This window comes from Nerophis ophidion, linkage group LG04, assembly GCF_033978795.1.
Source record: "Nerophis ophidion isolate RoL-2023_Sa linkage group LG04, RoL_Noph_v1.0, whole genome shotgun sequence".
Classification (NCBI taxonomy): Eukaryota; Metazoa; Chordata; class Actinopteri; order Syngnathiformes; family Syngnathidae; genus Nerophis; species Nerophis ophidion.
In genome coordinates this window covers 51,757,507-51,781,568 of record NC_084614.1, presented here as the reverse complement: position 1 = coordinate 51,781,568, position 24,062 = coordinate 51,757,507, and the positions used below count along the sequence as shown (strand labels likewise).

The 24,062-nt window shown below is 41.3% G+C and overlaps 1 protein-coding gene and 1 long non-coding RNA gene across 4 annotated transcripts in view; one reads left to right on the top strand and one right to left on the bottom strand.

The window, feature by feature from the left end:
- Positions 1-7,232: 7,232 nt before the first annotated feature.
- Positions 7,233-8,288, bottom strand: LOC133551506 (uncharacterized). The gene is made up of 3 exons (XR_009806520.1): positions 8,104-8,288; positions 7,805-7,953; positions 7,233-7,353 (listed from the first exon to the last, which is right to left on the bottom strand). It is a non-coding gene; the product is annotated as an uncharacterized LOC133551506 (long non-coding RNA).
- A 5,166-nt stretch (positions 8,289-13,454) lies between these two features.
- Positions 13,455-24,062, top strand: part of dhx33 (DEAH (Asp-Glu-Ala-His) box polypeptide 33) — a 31,377-nt gene continuing 20,769 nt past the window's right edge. For 2 of the 3 annotated variants that reach the window (XM_061898267.1, XM_061898268.1), the window contains exons 1-4: positions 13,455-13,811; positions 17,302-17,462; positions 17,878-18,105; positions 18,188-18,358. In XM_061898267.1, coding sequence (XP_061754251.1) covers positions 13,604-13,811; positions 17,302-17,462; positions 17,878-18,105; positions 18,188-18,358 — 768 coding nt within the window. In that variant the 5' untranslated portion in view covers positions 13,455-13,603. The remainder of the gene's footprint in view (positions 13,812-17,301; positions 17,463-17,877; positions 18,106-18,187; positions 18,359-24,062) is intronic. The other variant, XM_061898266.1, reaches the window with a different exon arrangement.

The window sequence follows — 24,062 nt, the reverse complement described above, 5'->3', positions numbered from 1 at the left end:
TTTCATGGAGAAAAGTTTGACGGATTTGAGGCTGAAAGCACAAACATGCAACTTTGCTACACTGAAAGACTCTATGATAAGGGACCAGATCGTATGTGGCATAGAAGACAAAAAAGTCAGAGAAAGTGTTTTGAGAGACAGCATTGTCATTGGAGAATGACATTGAAATTTGTCATTCAGCAGAATTGTCACAGATGCACATCAAGACGTTTGGTGAAATGGCGTCCACCGCAGCCAGCAGTGTGGCAGGTGACAACGTGTGTGTCGTGTCAAGGGGATGGAAGTCGCAGCCTGCACAGCAGAAGAGTGACGTCATGTTTCAATGCAAGCACTGTGGATCCCAGCACAAGTCAATGCAGTGTCCAGCATTTGGTAAGCAGTGTTCCAAATGCAATGGAAAAAATCACTTTACCAAACAATGTTTTGCAAAAGGAAAACCATGCGCTAAGAAGGAAAAATCTGTCAATGTAGTGGAGGACACTGATCTGGGTGAAACATTCTTCGTTGGCCTAGTGAACAGTGAAAATGAAACTGAAAAAGAAGTCAATACTGTTGATAAAGACAAGTGGATTGCATCGCTACAAATAAATGGAACTCTAATTACCATGAAACTAAATACTGGTGCAAAGGCAAACTTGGTCAGCATGGCAGACATCAAGGTGATGAGAGAAAGACCGAACATCCACAAAACAACAGTTGCTCTGAAAGACTGCAATGGTCGTAGCATTGACAGTCTGGGCACATGCAAATTGAGAGTCACAGTAAAAGGATGAGTGCACTACCTGCTATTTTCAGTTGTCACTGAAGAACGTGCGTCTTTATTGGGTGACAAAGCATGTGAAATTTTAGGACTGGTGAAAAGAGTGTATCTTGTGTACACAGATGTGAGCGCTCAAAAAATTTAAACTGATTCAATAGTGCAAAACTACGCTGGTGTGTTTACTGGTTTTGGTGCTTTACCATTTACCAGCTTAAAGAGCAGGCACGTCCAGTTGTCCATGCAGCGCGAAGAGTTCCAGCAGCACTTAAAGAGCGTCTCAAAAAGGAACTGGACCGGATGACAACACTGGGTGTTATAAAGAAAATTGAGGAGCCAACAGATTGGGTAAACTCCATGGTCTGTGTGAAAAAGAAAAATGGCGATCTAACAATATGCATTGATCCAAAAGACTTGAAAGAAAACATAAAACGTGAGCACTACCAAATACCAAAACGTGAAGAAATAATCAGTGAGATGGCTGCCGCAAAATATTTTTTTTAATTGGATGCGTCAAATGGCTTTTGGCAAATCAAACTAGACAAAAACATTAGCAAATACTGCACTTACAACACGCCTTTTGGTCGTTATTGCTTCCAACGCTTGCCATTTGGGATAAAATGTGCATCAGAAATATTCCATAGAGCAATGGAAAATACCATTTAAGGCTTGGAAGGCGTGCGAGCGTACATCGACGAAATTGCTGTGTGGGGAAGAACAGCAAAAGAACACAACGAAAGGCTGACCAAAGTGTTGGAAAGTACAAAAATATGGACTCAAATCAAACAAAAAGAAGTGTCAGTTTAGAGTGTCAGAAATATTTTTTCTTGGAGACAAGCTCAGTGCACATGGCGTTCAACCTGATGATGAAGAATTACACGCCAGACAAAGAATGCCAAGTCCCACAGACAAGACAGGTGTACAGTGTATATTGGGCGTGTTCAACTATATTGGCAAATTAATCCCAAACCTTGCTGTGAAAACATCCTGCATTCGTGAACTCCTTCACAATGACACAGAGTTCAAGTGGACGTCCAGGCACGAGGATGAGTGGCAGAGACTGAAGGAAACACTCACTGCTGCACCTGTGCTGATGTTCTTTGACCCTACATAGAAAAAAAAGGTGTCAACAGATGTCTAAAGATGGACTGGGTGGAGTTTTACTACAGGCTGATGGTGAACACTGGAAACCAGTAGCCTATGCATCACAATCCATGACACAGGCTGAATGTAGGCATGCTCAAATAGAAAAGGAATGTCTTCACTACCTTCACTGTAGAAACAGACCAACGTCCCCTAGTTTCCATCATCAGGATAAACCTGAATGAAATGACACCAAGAATACAATGTTTCATGATGAAGATGCAGCCAAATGATTTTCAACTCATCTACACACCTGGAAAGCACTTGATACTGGCTGATGCACTCTCAAGAGCACCCATGGAAAACAGCGTCAGTGCTACTGAAGAGGAAGTACAAAATCATGTGAATATGGTGTCAGCTGCACTTCCAGTGTCAGACATAAAATCACAACAAATCGCTAAGGAAAAGGCAAAAGATGAAGAGTTGCAGCGCGTTATTACCAACATGCAGAATGGATGACCTCCACATTCCAGCCCACGGTTCTTCCATGTTAGAGGTGAACTAACTGTTGTGGATGGACTTTTACTGAAGCAAAACCAAATAGTCATTCCACAAACATTGAGGCAGGATATACTACAAAGAATCCATGAAGGTCATCCAGGGGTTGAAAAGTGCAAGAGACGAGCACGCGATACTGTATACTGGCCTGGAATCAACAAAGACATTGACAACATGATTGGCAGATGTTCAACATGTCAAAAATACAGAAACAAACAAACCAAAGAACCCATGATATTGCCTGACATTCCCACTGCAGCATGGCAGAAAGTGGGAATGGATTTGTTTCATTTGAAGGACAAAGAGTATGTTGTTGTAATTGACTACTATTCTAATTTCCCTGAAATGGCTTTGCTATCAAGCACATCATCAAACTGTGTGACCACGCATGTCAAATCTATATTTGCTAGACATGATATACCGCATACTGTGGTGAGTGACAATGGACCATGTTTCAACAGCAAAGAGTGGCAGCAAATTGTAAACCATGATGATTTCAGACACGTGACGTCAAGCCCTCTGTATGCACAGTCAAATGGAAAGGCTGAGAAAGGAGGACATATTCTCAAGCAACTTTTGAAGAAAGCAGTGGATAGTAACTCTTGATTCATACCTAGCACTACTTAGTTACAGAGCAACACCTCTTGAGTGTGGCTTGTCACCCTCTGAACTACTGATGAAAAGAAAGCTTCGTACTACACTACCAAGTATGTCAACACCAAGGCAGAGTCAAAAAGTACACTGAAAGCTAAAGCAACAAAAGCTAAAGCAGAAGTCATTTTATGACAAAGCAGCCAAATCGCTCCCACCAATATCATTAAGTGACGCAGTGAGAATTTAAAGTCCTGATGGTTGGAAAAAAAAAGCTACTGTTCTCCAAGAAACATCACCACGAGCATATACTGTGAAGACTGAAGAATGAAATATACTTTGTCGAAATCGTCGCAGTTTGCTGAAGGTTCCTGGGACTGTTTCAAACCAAGCAACAGCTGAGTCCGAGGTTTCATCTACACCTACTGACTTTGAAACAATGCCAGTGCAGCACATGAATGAAGATGTGACTGACGATTCTGAACCTGTGTTGAGAAGATCCACAAGGCAGATCAAGAAACCTGTGGAAGATGACTACCTGTATTATTTAACTCTTAATTTCAAACTGATTGACAAGCAAAAGAGTTGATATTTTCTAATACTGTTCTACATGGATAATTTTTGAAAAGATTGCATATTCATGTGGTAAAGAAAGAAAAACAAGTTATTTGTTTAAAGGGGAACAGTATCATAATTTCAAAAGGGTTAAAAACAATAAAAATCAGTTCCCAGTGGCTTGTTGTATTTTTTCAGTTTTTTTTTTCAAAATTTTACCGGTCCCCGAATAGCCCTAAAAAAAGCTTTAAAGTGTTTGATTTTCGCTATTTGTGATGCGACGATCCATTTCCCTGTGACGTCATACAGTGCTGCCAATGTAAACAAACAATGGCAGATACCACAGCAAGATATAGCGACATTAGTTCGGATTCAGACTCGGATTTCAGCGGTTTAAGCGATTCAACAGATTACGCATGTATTGAAACGGATGGTTGGAGTATGAAAGTATTGAAGAAGAAACTGAAGCTATTGAAAGAATAGCTATTGACGCTATTCATAGCCATAGCATGGCCGAATAGCTGCGTTAGCATCGCCGGTAAATTGTGCGGACCAAACGATCAGGACTTTCGCATCTCTTGACACTGGAGCAACTTAAATCCGTCGATTGGTAAGTGTTTTTTTTGCATTAAATGTGGGTGGAAGGAAACGTAATATAGTTGCAAATGCATCTGCAGGTTATCCATACATCTCTGTGCCATGTCTGCTTTAGCACCGCCGGTAAATAGCATGTTAGCATCCATTAGCATAGCATGTTAGCATCGATTAGCTGGCAGTCAACATCATCAAAACTCACCTTTGTGATTTAGTTGACTTTATAGTTGCAAATGCATCTGCAGGTTATCCATACAGCTCTGTGCCATGTCTGCCTTAGGACCGCCGGTAAATAGCATGTTAGCATCGATTAGCGTAGCATGTTAGCATCGATTAGCATAGCATGTTAGCATTGATTAGCTGGCAGTCACGCCGCGACCAAATATGTCTGATTAGCACATAAGTCAACATCAACAAAACTCACCTTTGTGATTTCGTTGACTTTATCATTGCAAATGCATCTGCAGGTTATCCATATATCTCTGTGCCATGTCTGTCATCGCCGGTAAAATGTGGAGACACTTTGGTACATTCAATGGGGGTCTGGCGGCAGACACTATCGCATCTTCGGGCCAACGGTGCAAATTGAATCCCTCCCTGTTAGTGTTGTTACACCCTCCGACAACACACTGACGAGGCATGATGTCTCCAAGGTTCCAAAAAATAGTCGAAAAAACGGAAAATAACAGAGCTGAGACCCGGTGTTTGTAATGTGTTGAAAATGAAAATGGTGGCTGTATTACCTCGGAGACGTCACGTTCTGACGTCATCACCACATGAGCGATAAACAGAAAGGCGTTTATCCATCCATCCATCCATCATCTTCCGCTTATCCGAGGTCGGGTCGCGGGGGCAACAGCCTAAGCAGGGAAACCCAGACTTCCCTCTCCCCAGCCACTTCGTCCAGCTCTTCCCGGGGGATCCCGAGGCGTTCCCAGGCCAGCCGGGAGACATAGTCTTCCCAACGTGTCCTGGGTCTTCCCTGTGGCCTCCTACCGGTTGGACGTGCCCTAAACACCTCCCTAGGGAGGCGTTCGGGTGGCATCCTGACCAGATGCCCGAACCACCTCATCTGGCTACTCTCGATGTGAAGGAGCAGCGGCTTTACTTTGAGTTCCTCCCGGATGGCAGAGCTTCTCACCCTATCTCTAAGGGAGAGCCCCGCCACACGGCGGAGGAAACTCATTTCGGCCGCTTGTACCCGTGATCTTATCCTTTCGGTCATGACCCAAAGCTCATGACCATAGGTGAGGATGGGAACGTAGATCGACCGGTAAATTGAGAGCCTTGCCTTCCGGCTCAGCTCCTTCTTCAACACAACGGATCGGTACAACGTCCGCATTACTGAAGACGCCGCACCGATCCGCCTGTCGATCTGACGATCCACTCTTCCCTCACTCGTGAACAAGACTCCTAGGTACTTGAACTCCTCCACTTGGGGCAGGGTCTCCTCCCCAACCCGGAGATGGCACTCCACCCTTTTCCGGGCGAGAACAATGGACTCGGACTTGGAGGTGCTGATTCTCATTCCGGTCGCTTCACACTCGGCTGCGAACCGATCCAGCGAGAGCTGAAGATCCCGGTCAGATGAAGCCATCAGGACCACATCATCTGCAAAAAGCAGAGACCTAATCCTGCGGTTACCAAACCGGAACCCCTCAACGCCTTGACTGCGCCTAGAAATTCTGTCCATAAAAGTTATGAACAGAATCGGTGACAAAGGACAGCCTTGGCGGAGTCCAACCCTCACTGGAAATGTGTTCGACTTACTGCCGGCAATGCGGACCAAGCTCTGGCACTGATCGTACAGGGAACGGACCGCCACAATAAGACAGTCCGATACCCCATACTCTCTGAGCACTCCCCACAGGACTTCCCGAGGGACACGGTCGAATGCCTTCTCCAAGTCCACAAAGCACATGTAGACTGGTTGAGCAAACTCCCATGCACCCTCAAGAACCCTGCCGAGAGTATAGAGCTGGTCCACAGTTCCACGACCAGGACGAAAACCACACTGTTCCTCCTGAATCCGAGGTTCGACTATCCGACGTAGCCTCCTCTCCAGTACACCTGAATAAACCTTACCGGGAAGGCTGAGGAGTGTGATCCCACGATAGTTGGAACACACCCTCCGGTCCCCCTTCTTAAAGAGAGGAACCACCACCCCGGTCTGCCAATCCAGAGGTACCGCCCCCGATGTCCACGCGATGCTGGATCTCGTCCACCCCTGGGGCCTTGCCACCGAGGAGCTTTTTAACTACCTCAGCGACCTCAGCCCCAGAAATAGGAGAGTCCACCACAGATTCCCCAGACACTGCTTCCTCATAGGAAGACGTGTTGGTGGGATTGAGGAGGTATTCGAAGTATTCCTTCCACCTATCCACAACATCCGCAGTCGAGGTCAGCAGAACACCATCCGCACCATACACGGTGTTGATAGTGCACTGCTTCCCCTTCCTGAGGCGGCGGACGGTGGTCCAGAATCGCTTCGAAGCCGTCCGGAAGTCGTTTTCCATGGCTTCCCCGAACTCTTCCCATGTCCGAGTTTTTGCCTCCGCGACCGCTGAAGCTGCACACCGCTTGGCCTGTCGGTGCCTGTCCACTGCCTCCGGAGTCCTATGAGCCAAAAGAACCCGATACCAGCGGTGAGGGAAGAAAGGCGTTTAATTCGCCAAAAATCACCCATTTAGAGTTCGGAAATCGGTTAAAAAAATACATGGCCTTTTTCTGCACCATCAAGGTATATATTGACGCTTATATAGGTCTGGTGATAATGTTCCCCTTTAATACATGACATTGTATTAGCAATGTGTGCTTAGCTTGGAAAGGGGGATGTAATGATAGTGTTTTACCACATGGTGGTAGTAATAGTCTACAAATAACTAGGACCCAATTATCGTATGTGTCTAGCAGGACTCATTAGATGTAGACACACCTTGTACGCACGAGGGTTGAAGAAGCGTTGGTTATATGTTATTGTTATTAAAAGACAGTTCTAGAAGACATCCAACGATTTGTTATTTAAAACAATAACATAACAGTTATGCTCACTCTTACTTGTGAAAAGTAATCTCTCGTGACTTGTTTTCCACCTCCGCCAATTTGTGCGAGAATATTAAGCACAATGCTGTGGTGGGGTCATGTTCTTCCTTCTTCTTTCTGCTGCTCAGAGGACTAGAACAGTGGTTCTCAACTTTTTTTCAGTGATGTACCCCCTGTGAACATTTTTTAAATTCAAGTACCCCTTAGTCAGAGCAAAGCATTTTTGGTTGAAAAAAAAAAGCTAAAGAAGTAATATACAGCACTATGTCATCAGTTTCTGATTTATTAAATTGTATAACTGTGCAAAATATTGCTCATTTGTAGTGGTCTTTCTTGAACTATTTGGAAAAAAGATATAAAAATAACTAAAAACTTGTTGAAAATTAAACAAGTGATTCAAATATAAATAAAGATTTCTACACATAGAATTAATCATCAACTTAAAGTGCCCTCTTTGGGGATTGTAATAGAGATCCATCTGGATTCATAAACTTAATTCTAAACATTTCTTTACAAAAAAAGAAATCTTTAACATCAATATTTATGGAACATGTCCACAAAAAATCTAGCTGTCAACACTGAATATTGCATTGTTGCATTTCTTTTCACAGTTTATGAACTTACATTCATATTTTCTCGAAGTATCCATCCATCCATCCATTTTGTACCGCTTATTCCCTTTTGGGGTCGCGGGGGGCGCTGGCGCCTATCTCAGCTACAATCAGGCGGAAGGCGGTGTACACCCTGGACAAGTCGCTACCTCATCGTAGGGCCTAACACAGATAGACAGACAACATTCACACTCACAAGGGCCAATTTAGTGTTGCCAATCATGTTGAAGTTGTATTCAATAAATATATTTATAAAATATTTGTTAAATTATTGCTATTTTTAGAATATTAAAAAAAAAAAATCTCACGTACCGTTTGGCATACCTTCAAGTACCCCCAGGGGTACGCATACCCCCATTTGAGAACCACTGGAGTAGAAGACCGGCTCAAGATGGCGGCTGTATTTCCTGTCCCACCGCACCCGATATGGCGTCTAATGGACATGATGTCAATAGTGATAGGCCGGAATGGTGAATGACGTCGAAGACCTGCGACAGTTTTTACCTCGGCTTGGTGCTGAGAAGTGATTCCGGTTGACCGAGTGGGTGGTGACCTGGAAGGACAGACGAGGAGAGACGCGGAACTACCAAACATTTGGAGTGAATTTGGCGGCGGCGAGAGTATCTAAATCTGTTTTGGCGGTTGAGCATAAGCTGTTTTGTGACTGGATCGAGATGGAAGGGGATAGTGACGGGATGTATGAGGATAGTATGGAAATGGATAGGACTAGAGGGGAGAGAGGAAAGAAGGGGAGAGGAGGGAGTGAAGGAAAGGCGAGTACTAAAAGAGTGCATGAAGACGATGAAGAGGTTGATAAGAGGAAAAGGGTTATGATGGATGAATATAAGATAATTTATACATTTAAATCAAACCAAGATATGAATGACATTAGTTTGATGACTCTGGTTAAGGGATTAAAGAAGGACATTGGAGAGGTGGAGATAGCCAAGGTGCTCAGGGACGGACGGCTGTTGATTAAATGCAAAAATGGAGAGCAAAAGAACAAAGCAATGCGATTGCAAAAACTGTGCAACAAAATAATAAAGGAAAAAATCGAAGTGGGAGAACGGAAGGGGGCAAGAGGAGTCGTGACAGGAATCCCAAGAGGAGAAAATTTAGATGATCTGAAAAGAGAAATAAAAGGAGGAACTGTCACTACGATGAAAAGATTGATGGCATTTAGGAACGGTGAAAAGACTGAGAGCGAATCCGTGCTAGTGCAATTTGCAGAGGAGGTCCTTCCAGAGAGAATCATGATTGGGTATCTAAGCTTCTATGTTAGAGCTTACGTGCCACCCCCAGTACGTTGTTTCAAGTGCCAACGCTATGGGCACATAGCTAGTGTGTGTCATGCTAAGATGAGATGTGGACGGTGTGGAGGAGAGCATGAATATGGACAATGTGGAGAAAATGAACAGGTCAAGTGTTGTAATTGTGGCGGGAATCACACAGCAGCGTATGGGGGCTGCATCATAAGAAAACAGGCAACAGAAGTACAGCAAATCAGAGTTGAACGAAATATTACTTATGCAGAGGCAGTTAAAATAAGAAATCAAGAAAGTGCAGAACAGGACAGAAGTGAAAATAGTTCAAGAAATAAAAAACAAGAGGCAGCAAATACAGGAATTTCCATGGATAAACTAGTTGTATTCCTGGCTTATGTAATAAATTGTACAGAACAGGCTAGAAACAAGACTGAGAAAATCAAAATAATTGTCAAAGCAGCAGCAAAGTTTCTAAATTTAAAAGAATTATCCTGGGAACAGGTGCAAGGTGAGCTACAGAGAGTAGACGAGACCGAGTCATGTTACCACAATCCAACGCCATGTTAATTGTTCAGTGGAATGCCAGAAGTCTGATAGCAAACGGACAGGAATTAAAGGGATATATTAATAATATGAAAAATAAACCACATATAATATGTATTCAAGAAACATGGCTGAAGCCAAAATTAAACTTTATAATAAAAGGATATATAACGATACGTAAAGATAGGAATGATGGGCAAGGAGGAGGATGTGCCATATTTATTAAGGAAGATATGCATTATTCAATATTAAAAGTAAAACAAGAACTAGAGATAGTAGGAGTAGAAGTATGGAATAATAAAGAAAGATACAAAGTACTAAACTTCTATAATCCATGCAAGAAATTAGAAATTCACCAACTAGAAACAATAATGGAGCACTGGAGTGGCAATATTATTTGGTGTGGTGACTTTAATGCACATAGCACAATGTGGGGTGAAAGGGATGACTGGAATGGGGATACATTGGAAGCACTTTTGGAGGAAAAAGAACTGGTGTGTGTGAATGATGGGTCGGGAACAAGGTTAGATGTCGTCACGGGTAAAGAAACAGCAATAGATTTAACACTAGTGTCACAAGGGTTAGCAGGAAAGGTGGAGTGGGAAGTAAATAAATACAGCACAATGGGAAGTGATCACTATCCAATCGTCATTCACATAAACATAAATCATAGGACAGAAAGCACTAGGATAGAAGGAAGATGGAAGTATAATCATGGTGACTGGGAGAAATTTAGGGAAATTACCGACATAACTTTAAAGGAAGTAGATATAAATCAAGATATTGAACAATTAAATACAGATATTACAAAGTGCATAATAGAAGCAGCCGAACAGAGCATACCAAGGAATAGTATAGGGAGAAGAAGGAAGATAGTGCCGTGGTGGACACAAGAGTGCACAGATGCAATACAAGAACGGAATAGAGCATTTAGAATATTGAGAAGAACACATAATTTCCAAGACATGATCCAGTATAAAAGGCATCAAGCTAGAGTAAGGTATGTTATTAAAAAAACAAGAAAACACCATTGGAGAACTTTTTGTGAAACACTAAATAGAACTACTCCTTTAAGCCAGGTGTGGGGAATGATCAAGAGAATGTCAGGGCTCAGAAAAGAACATAAAAATCATGTGATGAAAGATGGAATGCGGAGTGTGGTAGGAAATAAAGAAAAAGCAGAACTTTTAGCAAAAACCTTTGTTAAAGTGCACAGTAATGATAATTTGAAAAATGTAGAAAAACAAAAGAGAGAAGAAACAATTAGTGTAAATATTGAGGAAATGAAGGAAGACAACGATAATAGTTTTATCAACACTGTGGATATGACATTTTCTTTGGATGAAATGGTTCGAATTTTAAAAAAAGTTAAAAATACGACGGCAGGGAAAGACCTGGTGAGTTATCAAATGATCAAAAATTTAGGTAGCATCGGCAAAGAAGTGGTCTTGAAATTATATAATAGGATATATGAAGAAGGAAAATTACCAGATGAGTGGAAAACAGCTGTAATAATTCCAATATGCAAGCCAGGGAAAGATCCGGAAGAGGCAGGAAATTATAGGCCGATTGCATTGACCTCAAATTTGGGCAAAGTAATGGAAAAAATGATTAATGAAAGATTAATATATTATTTAGAGTCAAAAGAAATTATAAAAAACTACCAAAGTGGTTTTCGCAAAGCAAGAAGCACAAATGACCCAGCAGTGCAGCTGGAAGAGGAAATTAGAAAGGGACAAATAAATAAAGAAAGTATAATTGCGGTATTTTTTGACATAGAGAAAGCGTATGATATGTTGTGGAAACAGGGGTTGCTGATGAAACTAAATAGGATTGGGATTAGAGGAAGAATGTACAGATGGATAAAAGACTTTTTAACAAGTAGAACATTATTAGTAAAGATAGAAAATGAATATAGTAGAGAATACAAAGTGGAAAATGGGACCCCACAAGGGAGTATAATAAGTCCAGTACTATTTTCCATCATGATAAATGAAGTTTTTAGTGAAGTGGAAGGGTTAGTGGAGGTGGCATTGTTTGCTGATGATGGAGTGATGTGGAAGAGAGGTAGAAATACAAATTATATAGAAAAGAAGATTCAAAAAGCGGTAAATAATGTTCAAGACTGGGGGACGGCTTGGGGTTTAAGATTCTCTGTTGGAAAGACAAAAGTCATACATTTTACGAAGAGGAAAATACAAAACAAGCTCCAAATAAAACTCTATGGAGAAAACATAGAAGAGGTACAAGTTTTTAAATATTTAGGAATATGGTTTGATAAAAATATTAACTGGTCAACCCACATCAGCAAGATAATGGAGAAAAGTAAAAAGGTGTTAAATATAATGAGGGCTTTGAGGGGTAAAGATTGGGGGGCTGATAGGTTAACATTGAAAACAATATATATCACTTTAATTCGGTCTGTTATCGACTACGGATGCATTATTTATCGATCTGCTTCAAAAACTCTACTTGAGAAAATAGACCGGATCCAGTCGCAGGCGTTAAGATTATGTTGTGGAGCTACTAAATCTACTCCAGTGGCAGCATTACAAGTAGAAATGAATGAAAAACCTTTGGACATGAGGAGAGATCAACTCTCAGCAGTTTATTGGGCAAACTTAAAAGGATCCAAGCAAGGACATCCAACCCGTCAAGTGCTAATAAATTGCCAAGAAAAAGGGAAGAAAAAAATGAATAGTTTTGGGTGGATAATAGGAGATATATGTAAAAAAACACAAATTGACAATATTAAAGTGAGCCCTACAGTACCAATTCCTGCAATACCACCGTGGATGTATGAAAACCCAAAGGTAGACATGCAGTTACTGAAGAATAGACATTTAAATAGTTACCAAATAGAACAACGGATTGAGGAAATGTTTTTTGATAATATTATGATATACACAGATGCATCAAAAACTATAAATAGTAAAGTAGGAGCTGCTGCAGTTATCCCACAGAGAAATATAGTGTTGAATAAAAGAATTAGTGATAAACTATCTGTTTTTACGGGGGAATTGGTAGCAATTTATATGGCAGTTAACTGGATAGAGGAAAACAAAGCTAGGAAAGTAGTCGTGTGCTCGGACTCCAGCAGTGCATTGACGAGCATAAAAAACATAACATCAGAAACAAGACTAGATATAGTTTATGAAATAGTTCAGGCAATCTACAGAATAAATAAAGCGGGAGGTGTGGTAACATTTCTCTGGGTTCCTGCTCATGTAGGAGTTGAGGGAAATGAGTTAGCTGATAGATACGCAAAACAAGCAACCACTAAAACAGAAGTAAACATGGAGATTAAGCACAGTAAAGAAGAAGTGAAGAGCATAATTAAGATAGAACACAATAAAAAGTGGCAGGATAATTGGAATAAGGAAACAAAAGGTAGAGAGTTTTACAAAGTCCAGAGGAAAGTAGGTGTAATGAGAGGAGGGGGTAGAAATAGGAAGGAAGAAGACATTATGACTAGAATGAGATTAGGGCATACATATCTAAATAGTTCACTAAAATTGATAGGCAAACATACTACAGGGCTGTGTGATTTTTGCCACCAGATAGAAAATGTTGACCATGTCTTAATACAATGTAGGAAATATAATAGAGAAAGAGAAATACTGGAAAATAAGTTAGCAAAAGAAAATATTAGGTTAGAAGTGGGAGATATATTAGGATTGCATTCAGAAAACATAGGATATAAAGCAATATACACATATTTAAAAAACACTGGGTTAAGTAAAAGAATATAGAGTAGGGATCCACCTCGGTCCACACTCCATTACAGTAGGTGGCGGTAATGCACACCAGAAGGTTGCTTGCCAACCGCCATAAAAACAAAAGAAGAAGAAGAAGAAGAAGTTTTTACCTCGTGAGACATTTTAACTGTTAGCTGGTGCTTGCTCGTACCGTGAATAATCACGAAAAGTACCTTTCATATTTTGCCATATCCAGGGTAATATATTAAAAAGTCAGGACTCTGAGGAAGGCTTCTCTTCTAGATCATGCCCAATGAACCCGATCATCCTCCGGCTAAAAAATTTAAGCCGGCGTCTGTTTTCTTCCGCCTCGACAAGCAGAAAGCTGGTATGTTGCTGCCTGGGAAACCAAAAACAACGACGATTGAAGACCAAAGAAAACAACTTCCTATTTATCAAGCCCGAAATCAGCTTTTACACCACCTGAGACAACTTCACAACGCTATTCTCATAGGTAAAGTCTCACGATCACATGACACTGTTAGCGTGGTGCTGTTCTATGTTTATCTTGTTCATTCATGATTATCGTAAACATAAAAGTACTGGACCTAAGCTCCCACTTGAACTGTTGTTATTGAATGTAGTGAGCAGATCGATTACAGGGATAGGATCGATATCGGGTCCATACGAGCGTGGTCGGATCTCGATCATATAACTTTTTGTTAGTCTGGCAAAGTAAAAAAAGAGATTCGCACATTCGAAGTTATTGAATCAATAACTGAAAATTGAAACGTGAATGCGACTTGACAGTGTATAATAATTTAGATTTGTATTTTTTATTATGTGTGAAATAGGCTCCAGTGACCCCGAAAGGGACAAGCGGTAGGAATGTTGTAAGCACAATACCAATGGGCGCAATTTGCAAAATGTGCAACCGCATTTTGCAAATTTAATGTCAAATCAAATCAAATGGTTATTGGATTCCTCAATATACAGCAGGGATAGGGAACCTATGGCTCTAGAGCCAGATGTGGCTCTTTTGATGGATGCATCTGGCTCTCAGATTAATCTTCGCTGACATTGCTTAACACAATAAGAAATTTATATTTCCACTGGTAATCAGAGTTAAAAATAATGTTCATAATACAAAACATTCTCCTGCATTTTAATCCATCCATTCGTTTTCTAACGCATCTGTTCAAGAAGGCGCATCAATGGAAAGAAGTATTCTATTTATTATTGGTTAGCTTCAGAATAAAAATGTTGTTAAAAAGAATATGAGAGTTATTGTACTCCAAAAATGTTGACGTTACTTAAAAAAGCACGCATTTAGTTGTTTTCAGTGTTAAAAAAAATAATATAAGGCTCTCATGGAAATACATTTTAAAATATTTGGCTTTCATGGCTCTCTCAGCCAAAAAGGTTCCCGACCCCTGCTATACAGTGTACATCCACGACTAAACTACTGACTAAACTACTACCAAGTGTGGATTCAGGCCGGGTGGCCTATTTCAAGTTCCAGGTAACCCTACATTATTATATTTTATAAATAGTAAACCAAGTTGTGGTAGTAGTTTAGTCAGTAGTTCTGTCGTGGATGTACACTGTATAGTGATGAATCCAATAAACATTTGATTTGATTTGATTTGATTTGATTTGACATTAAATGTTTAATTTTTTTTATATTTAATTTAATTTTTTATTGCGCTCATTGGTATTGTGGTTACAATAAATGTATGGATTTTCTTGTCAGGGGTTGCTCTTTGTAGACGGTCCCCAAGTAGTAGAATTGTTTACCATTGTACTGTGATTGGAAGGTAAATAACAAGCGGTAGAAAATGGATGGATGGATGGATAACTTCGTCATCCATGTTACCATGGATTGATTAACGTGGACTCCAACTTAAACAAGTTGAAAAACGTATTCGGGTGTTACCATTTAGTGGTCAATTGTATGGAATATTTACTGTACTGTGCAATCTACTAATAAAAGTTTCAATCATTCAATCAATCCGAAATAAATAAAATAAAAACGACAATAGACCCATTTCTGTTGAAAAAAGCACATTGACCGGTTTTGTTGTAAGCACAATACCAATGGCGCGCCCGCATTTTGCAAATTTAATATCAAATCAATTCAAGTCAAATCAAATGTTTATTGAAATCATCACTATACAGTCTACATCCACGACAGAACTACTGACTAAACTACTACCACTACTTGGTTTACTATTTATAAAATATAATAATGTAGGGTTACCTGGAACTTGAAATAGGCCACCTAGCCTGAATCCACACATGGTAGTAGTTTAGTCAGTAGTTTGGTCGTGGATGTACACTGTATAGTGATGAATCCGATAAACATTTGATTTGATTTGACATTAATTTTGCAAAATGCGCCCATTGGTATTGTGCTTACAACAGTTTCCTACAAATTCTTGCAGATTGTATTGCTGAAAATTAACTTGTAGCTCATTGTCTCCGCTACTATGGTCACAAAAAAGTACTATTTGTGCTTTAAAGATGTTTGGTTTTTGAGCTATTGAGGTGTTATAGCTATCTCTGAATGTGCGAATCTATTTCTAACTGTACCGCAGTCTTTAAGTTGCGTTATTAATTTTGTGACAAAGTTAATATTGTTTTGTATGGTATTAAATGGTATAAATGATTCATTATAAATGATAAATCCATTGTATATAGAAATGTTACATAGTTTGCAAAGTCAGTGAGTGAATACGTTGTTGGACATAGGGGACTTTAAAAGATACAATGTTAGTGATGTATGTAATAATCACTTTGCATGTATTTATTCTAAAGTTTTCACAGTCAGTGAATAAACCATTTGGAAAATAAGAGGACTTTAAAATATGATAATGATATGTATGATAATTACATGGCACACATGTATTATTATACTTTATAATGTTAGCAAATTAGTTGTTTGACATTAGGGTGGGCTTTAAAATACAAAAATAATATATTTGATAGTTAAATTGTATAAATAGTGATGGTCAGATGAAGCCTCATGAGGCATAGAACCACTGAGCCAATTATGAGCTGGCCACAACTCTCTAAAGTTAAAGTCCCATGGATAGTCACACACACACTAGGTGTGGTGAAATTATCTTCTGCATTTAACCCATCCCTATGTTCACCCCCTGGGAGGTGAGGGGAGCAGTGAGCAGCAGTGGTGGCCGCGCTCAGGAATCATTTGGTGATTTAACCCCCAATTTCAACCCTTGATGCTGAGTGCCAAGCATGAAGGCAATAAGTCCCATTTTTCTATAGTCTTTAGTTTGACTCGGCTGGGGTTTGAACTCACAACTTCCAGTCTCAGGGTGGACCCTCTAACCACAAGGCCACTGAGCAAAAGCCCACATTTTCAATGTAGTTTGGGCAGTTTCTGTCTTGTCGAATCTTCCGGCACAATCTGAACTGCGTCCCGAACAGTCACGTTGTACAAGCGGGTAGCAGGACTTTGCAAGTCATTATAACCGTCTCTTTCCCTACATTAAGCAAGCCTCAATACGCGCTTTGCGAAAACTCCCCCTCCATTACTCCACACACGCCTCGAAGCCTTGGCACATTTCGTCCTATCACAAATAAATAGTTTACAAAGTCAGTGAATAAGTTGTAGTTGGGGGACTTTGACTGTATTTTGGCCAAGTAATAAGTAATAATAATTTATTGTTTTACGTTTCGTTGATATTGTTTCATATTGTTGTATTTATTTATATCAGGTTGTTCACAAAAAGGTTTGGATATATGTGTTTGCCTAAAATGTGTGTCATGTTATATTGTGATGGTAATCATGATCAACACAATAAATGCTCAATAATGAAATCACTGAAGGATGTAGAAAAATGTCTAGTAAAAAGCGGTTGTATTGATAATGCTTACTGTCACATTTACAATATTTAAAAAAAAATCGACAGCAAAACTTCTAAGGGTGTATGTAATGTGTGACGTGACACTTTTTTGATCAGACTTTTTTTTATTGTCAGGGGAAACAGGCTCAGGAAAGACCACCCAAATCCCCCAGTATCTCTATGAGGCAGGGATTGGACGCCAGGGCCTCGTTGCAGTCACTCAGCCCCGCCGAGTGGCTGCTATCTCGCTGGCAGGAAGAGTGGCAGAGGAGAAAAGGACACATCTTGGCAAGCTGGTATGTCAGCAAAACCATTATGTCCCACATCACGTCTACTGAAGTTATTACTTACGGATAAAATGTGGCACCAACAGTCTGTTCTTTTTGGACCAGATCACAAAAGAGATACCTGCCATATAAAAATTGTGTTTTTTTAAAGTCTTATATTGTTTATCTCTTCTACTAATGACGGCATATAATGTCCCTCTCTACGCCGTGTTTTTTACTATTTCTCTGCTATATTGAGTGCGGAGAATAATGGGTAAACCTAAGGTCATATAGTAGAAAAGATGCAGATCAAAATCGAATCCAATTGTTCCTTATTCAATTTCTGGCATTTCTTGGAAGTTTCTTCAAAACAGGCCATAACTTTTTGAGTGTGACAAGGCACGGTCATATCTGTTTGCTGATATTGTCCATTATATTTTTTCAGGTGGGGTACTCCGTGCGTTTTGAGGATGTCACCTCCTCTGAGACCAAGCTGAAGTTTATGACCGATGGTATGCTCCTACGTGAGGCCATTAGTGACCCCTTACTGCTGCATTACACAGTAGTAATCCTAGATGAAGCTCATGAGCGCACCGTGCACACAGATGTGCTGTTTGGAGTGGTTAAAACAGCTCAGCGCAGGCGCAAAGAACTTAATAAGATTCCTCTGAAGGTAATCCAAATCAAACCTGTTTCTCATTGGATTTCATTTAGCTTAAATTTGTCTCAAAATGTTTGTGCTTCAATCTGCTCAGGTCATCGTGATGTCAGCTACAATGGATGTGGACCTGTTCTCTGAATACTTCAACAGGTCACCTGTACTGTACTTGGAAGGCAGACAACATCCCATTCAAATCTATTACACCAAGCGGCCTCAATCCGACTATCTCCAAGCTGCTCTCGTCTCAGTGTTCCAGATACACCAGGTAGATACCATAAACACCAGGTAGATACAATAATCACCAGGTAGACAACTGATTAAGCCGGGGCCGTTAAAACATTTTGCTGGGTGATTTATTGTCCCACAAATTATTGCCGATAAACTACCGGATATTATTGTTAGCATTATTTTGTGACCAAATTGAGCACTAATGTAATAATAATACAAAATAATAATGCAAATAACCATTTAGAAGGATATACACTTTTATTTGTCTTCTCTCTGTGACTGCGTGGGTTCCCTCCGGGTAGTCCGGCTTCCTCCCACCTCCAAAGACATGCACCTGGGGATAGGTTGATTGGCAACACTAAATTAGCCCCAGTGTGTGAATGTGAGTGTGAATTTGTGTTGGCCCTGTGATGAGGTGGCGTCTTGTCCAGGGTGTACCACGCCTTCCGCCCGAATGTAGCTGGGATAGGCTCTAGCCCCCACGCGACCACAAAAAGGACAAACATTAAAAAATGGATGAATGGAAGTAGGGATGTCCCAATCCGATATTGATATCGGAAATCAGTCCGATATTAGCCCAAAAAGTGAATATCGGATTTTATCGGACTGAATCTAAAAACTCCGATATAAGCTGTACTTTTACCGCTGCAGCACTTCTTTAATAGGTGACACTGGTTTGATCACACTCCACCACAGAAGGTGGCGGCAATGCCCCTTAATTAACGTTGGGGCCGGCCGCGGAAGAAGAGCGTCTCTGATCCAGCATGCACAGCTCACGTGATCACAACAACAACGCGTGTACTTGCAACAAAGTGTAGTGAATCACTACACTTTGCTGCAAGCACATCACTACTAGTGATGTCAGCTGTGTGGAAGTATTTTAACGTAAACTCGGACAAAGACGTTGCCGCTAAATGCAACATTTGTCAGGCGCAAGTGTCCCGTGGAGGTACAGAACCGGGAAGGTTCACTACAAGCAACCTCATCGCACATTTGAAAAAACACCACAAAAAAGAACATGAGGATTTTCGCGAGAGCAGCAAGGCGAAGCAACAAACCTCTGGCTCGCTTCAGCAACCCACGCTGGCCGAAAGCTTTGCAAGACGTGACAAACTACCACGGGACAGCAAAAAGGCAATGGCCATAACAGAAAAGATAACCCAGTTTATTGTGCTTGATGACCAGCCCCAGTGGTGAGTAATGTCGGGTTTAAACGCTTAATGGAGCACCTCGAACCTCGCTACATTATTCCTAGCCGCCACTACATTTTCGACAAAACTATACCCCAGATACACGAAGAGGTTAAAAAGTGTATTGCCGCACACGTGGAGAAGACAAATGCTATAACAGGGGTCGGGAACCTTTTTGGCTGAGGGAGCCATACAAGCCAAATATTTTTAAAAGTATTTCCGTGAGAGCCATATATATATATTTTTTTTAACACTGACTACAACTAAATGCGTGCATTTTTAAGTAAGACCAACAATTTGCCTTGTATTCTTTTTAATAACATTTTTATTCTGAAGCTAAACAACAGTAAATAAAATATTTCTTACCATTAAGGCAACTTCTTGAACAGGTGCGGTAGAAACCGGATAGATGGATTAAAATGCATGAGAATGTTTTATATTTTAAACGTTATTTTCAAAGGCCTACTGAAACCCACTATTACCCACCACGCAGTCTGATGGTTTATATATCAATGATGAAATAATAACATTGCAACACATGCCAATACGGCCTTTTTAGTTTACTAAATTGCAATTTTAAATTTCTCCCGAAGTGTCCTGTTGAAAACGTCGCGGAATGATGACGTGTACGCGTGACCTCACGGACTGTTAGGAAATATTAGCGCTGCGCACACACACAGCTAAAAGTCGTCTGCTTTAACCGCATAATTACACAGTATTTTGGACATCTGTGTTGCTGAATATTTTGTAATTTGTTCGATTAATAATGGAGAAGTCAAAGTAGAAAGATGGAGTTGGGAAGTTTTAGCCACAGAAACACACGGTGTTTCCTTGTTTAAAATTCCCGGAGGTGAAACTTTCCTATGGATCAGAGCGGTCAAGCGAACATGGATCCCGACTACATGTCAACCAGCAGTTTTCGGTGAGAAAATTTTGGTAAAAAGTCTACACTTACCGGAGATCAGCTGAGCTTGTGCTGGCCGTACAGCTGCCGTCGACTTCCATCAGACACTGAGGTCAACACACCCGTGGATACACCCTTCCGACTGTCAGGTACTATTGAACCACTAAAACACTAGCAACACAATAGAAAGATAAGAGATTTCTCAGGATTATCTTAGTAAATGTGTCTAAAAACATCTGAATCTTTCCCAATGCAATCGTGTTTTTTTGTTGTTGTTGTTGTTTTTCTAGTCCGTCGCTATCAATATCCTCAAACACAAATCTTTCATCCTCGCTCAAATTAATGGGGAATAGCTCTTTTTGTTGGAGGCCCCCATTAAAAACAATGTGAGGATGTGAGGAGCCATCAATGTGTGATGTCATCGTCTGCGACTTCCGGTAAAGGCAGGGCTTTTCTGTTAGCGACCAAAAGTTGCAAACTTTTTCGTCGATGTTCTCTACTAAATCCTTTCAGCGAAAATATGGCAATTTTGCAAAATGATCAAGTATGATACATAGAATGGACCTGCTATCCCCGTTTAAATCTCATTTCAGTAGGCCTTTAACACTGTGATTACCATCGGAGTTATTCTTTACTTATTGTGTTAAGCAATGTCAGCAAAGATTTATCTGAGAGCCAGGTGCAGTCATCAAAAGAGCCACATCTGGCTCTTGAGCCATAGGTTCCCTACCCCTGTGCTATAAGCTTCACCACAGACGTCTGGAGCTCAGACCATCGTCCGCTGTCTCTGTTGAGCCTGACTGCTGCGCACTGGGTGGACACTGAATTCACACTGTAGAGAGCAGTGTTACATGCACGTGAATTCAGGGGATTGCACACAGCTGATGCAATCATGCACGCCATGGAGGAGATGCTGCATGACTGGAAGATTGAGAAAAATAAGTTCCATGTCGTTATAAGAGACAATGCTGCCAACGTGAAAAAGGCAATGGATCAGCTAGGTGTATCAAGTTTAGGGTGTTTTGCTCACACTCTTCAGCTTATAGTCCATGAAGGGGTCTTGTCACAGCGAGCTGTAAGTGATGCACTAGCCAACGGGAAAACAATTGTGGGCCACTTCAAACATTCCCCCAAGGCTTATTCAAGCCTTGAAGACCTGCAAATAGAGCTGAATGTCACACCAAAACGTCTCCAGCAGGATGTCCAGACACGATGGAGCAGTACAAAGTACATGATTTACAGCCTCATTCATCAAAAACGGCCACTGCATGCCTACTCATCTGAAGAAAACCACACCCTGCCAGCCATTCTAACAGCAAACCAGTGAGGGCTGTTAGAAAAGACCTCAAAAGTTCTGACCCCTTTTGAAGCGCTTACAACTCTAGTCAGTGCCGCGTCTGCTACTACAGCCGATGTCATCCCCTCTGTCCTTGCACTGGTACGGTTTTTCAGTAAGGAGAGTGAAGATGATCATGGCATTCTAATTATGAAAGCCACCCTTCTGGATGCAGTCCACAGACGTTTCAGGCATGTGGAATTCGGATTCCACATGCCTCTACACCGTGGCAACACTGCTGGATCCACGTTATAAAGACAAGTAATGGAATTTATGTTAAATTCTTACATTTATATAGCCTAATCTGATGTATATGAGAAAAACTGTACTGTTTACAGTGAGTTGGTTGTAGCTTATCTGACTGTGTTGTGACTGCATAAAATAAGATTACAGGTTATACAGGCTAAAATAGGCATGTTACATTATTTTATATATTTTATATTTATGCCAGGTACTTCACAAACCCAGAAAACCTGGGACATGCAAAAGCAGCATTAAAGGCAGCGAGCGGTATGTAAAGTAGAAGAGGAGCTGAAGACCACGCCTCCACCTGATATGACCGAGTCAGTGGACAAGACTCCACGGATGGCGGGTGCAAGCAGCAGCCTTGGCAGCATCTTTGAAAAAATACTGGAGAGCAGCACAGGAGCAGGTCCGTCTGACCAGATCACCACAGGGGCAATCTGTGAAATGGAGAGCTACTTCTGTGAGGCTCCGATTGAACGGAAGACAACCCTTTACACTACTGGAGTCTAAACCAAGCTCGACTCCCCACCATGGCAGCAACAGCAGCTAAATTCCTCTGTGCTCCCTGCACGAGTGTGGAGAGTGAAAGGCTCTTCAGCACAGCGTCAATTATCATTGAGGAGCACAGGAGCAGGCTGACAGCACAGCATGCCGAAATGCTTATCTTCTTAAAAAAAATCTCCACATTATGCTCGGTAGAGATGCGCGGATAGGCAATTATATCATCCGCAACCGCATCACCAAAGTCGTCATCCACCCGTTGTCCACCCGAACCAACATTTTATCAGAACCGCAACCGCCCGCCACCCGCCCGCTGAAATACATCAGGGGTCGGCCACCTTTACCACTCACAGAGCTATTTAAACCCGTTTCACAGAGTAATGAAGACGATGGGAGCCGCTAACGTTCTCGCGAATATCCAATGGCGTTCATCCTGTTGACAAGAATATGGGCGTGCTGTGAAGCCATTGCCATTGACACCTTCAACATGTACAAACCGATTGTTAGTCCGGCAACATGTTGCGTGCAGCTTCTGCAATCACACGTACAAGATTGAAAGGCATACTGGGTGTACACTGATGGTTGTGGTATAAACAACTTTAACACTTACTAATATGCGCCACACTGTGAAGCCACATCAAACAAGAATGACAAACACATTTCGGGAGAACATCCTCACAGTAACACGACATAAACGCAACACAACAAATACCCAGAATCCTTTGTATCCGTGACAATACCGGAATATATTTTACACCCCCGCACCACCAACCCCTCCCACCTTACCGACGCACGGGGGGTGGGGGAGTTTGCTGCTAGCGGGGTGTATAAAATAGTCAGGACGTATCATGGATACAAAGGATTCTGGGTATTTGTTGTGTTGCGTTTATGTTGTGTTACTGGGAGGATGTTCTCCCGAAATGTGTTTGTCAATCTTGTTTGGTGTGGCTTCACAGCGTGGCGCATATTACTAAGAGTGTTAAAATGGTTTATATCACAATCATTAGTGTACTCTGTGTCACCCAGTATGCTTTGCAGTTGTGTGCGTGTTGCTGCGGAAGCCACACACAACATGTTGCTGGACTGACAAGCAGATCGTACATGCTGTAGAAGGCGACAAAGCCAATGGCTTCATAGCACGCCCTAATACTTATTAACTGGGTGACTGCCGGCAGTCATTTTAGAGAATAATAGCATCTCCTAATTTCTTCTTCGCTTTGGGACACGGGTCTTAAATGGCTCTTTGAATGGTAAAGGAATACCGATCCCAGAACCATGTACATCAAATATTTCCGGATGGTTCAACCGCCACCCGCCCGAATCTAATTAAAATCTATTTTTTCGTCATGTCACCCGCCCGACCCGCGGTTTATCCGCGGACTCCGCGGATGAGACCGCAAACCGCGCATTTCTAATGCTTGGACTGCAGAAAGTGGAAAAAGAGGAGGAGGAGTAGTAAGGGTAGTCAGCACTGACTGATTATTATTTCTTTTATGCTCTTGTTATTAGAGTGATATGTTTATTTTGTTTACACTATTCTCCAGTGAAGACTAAGAGTAATTAC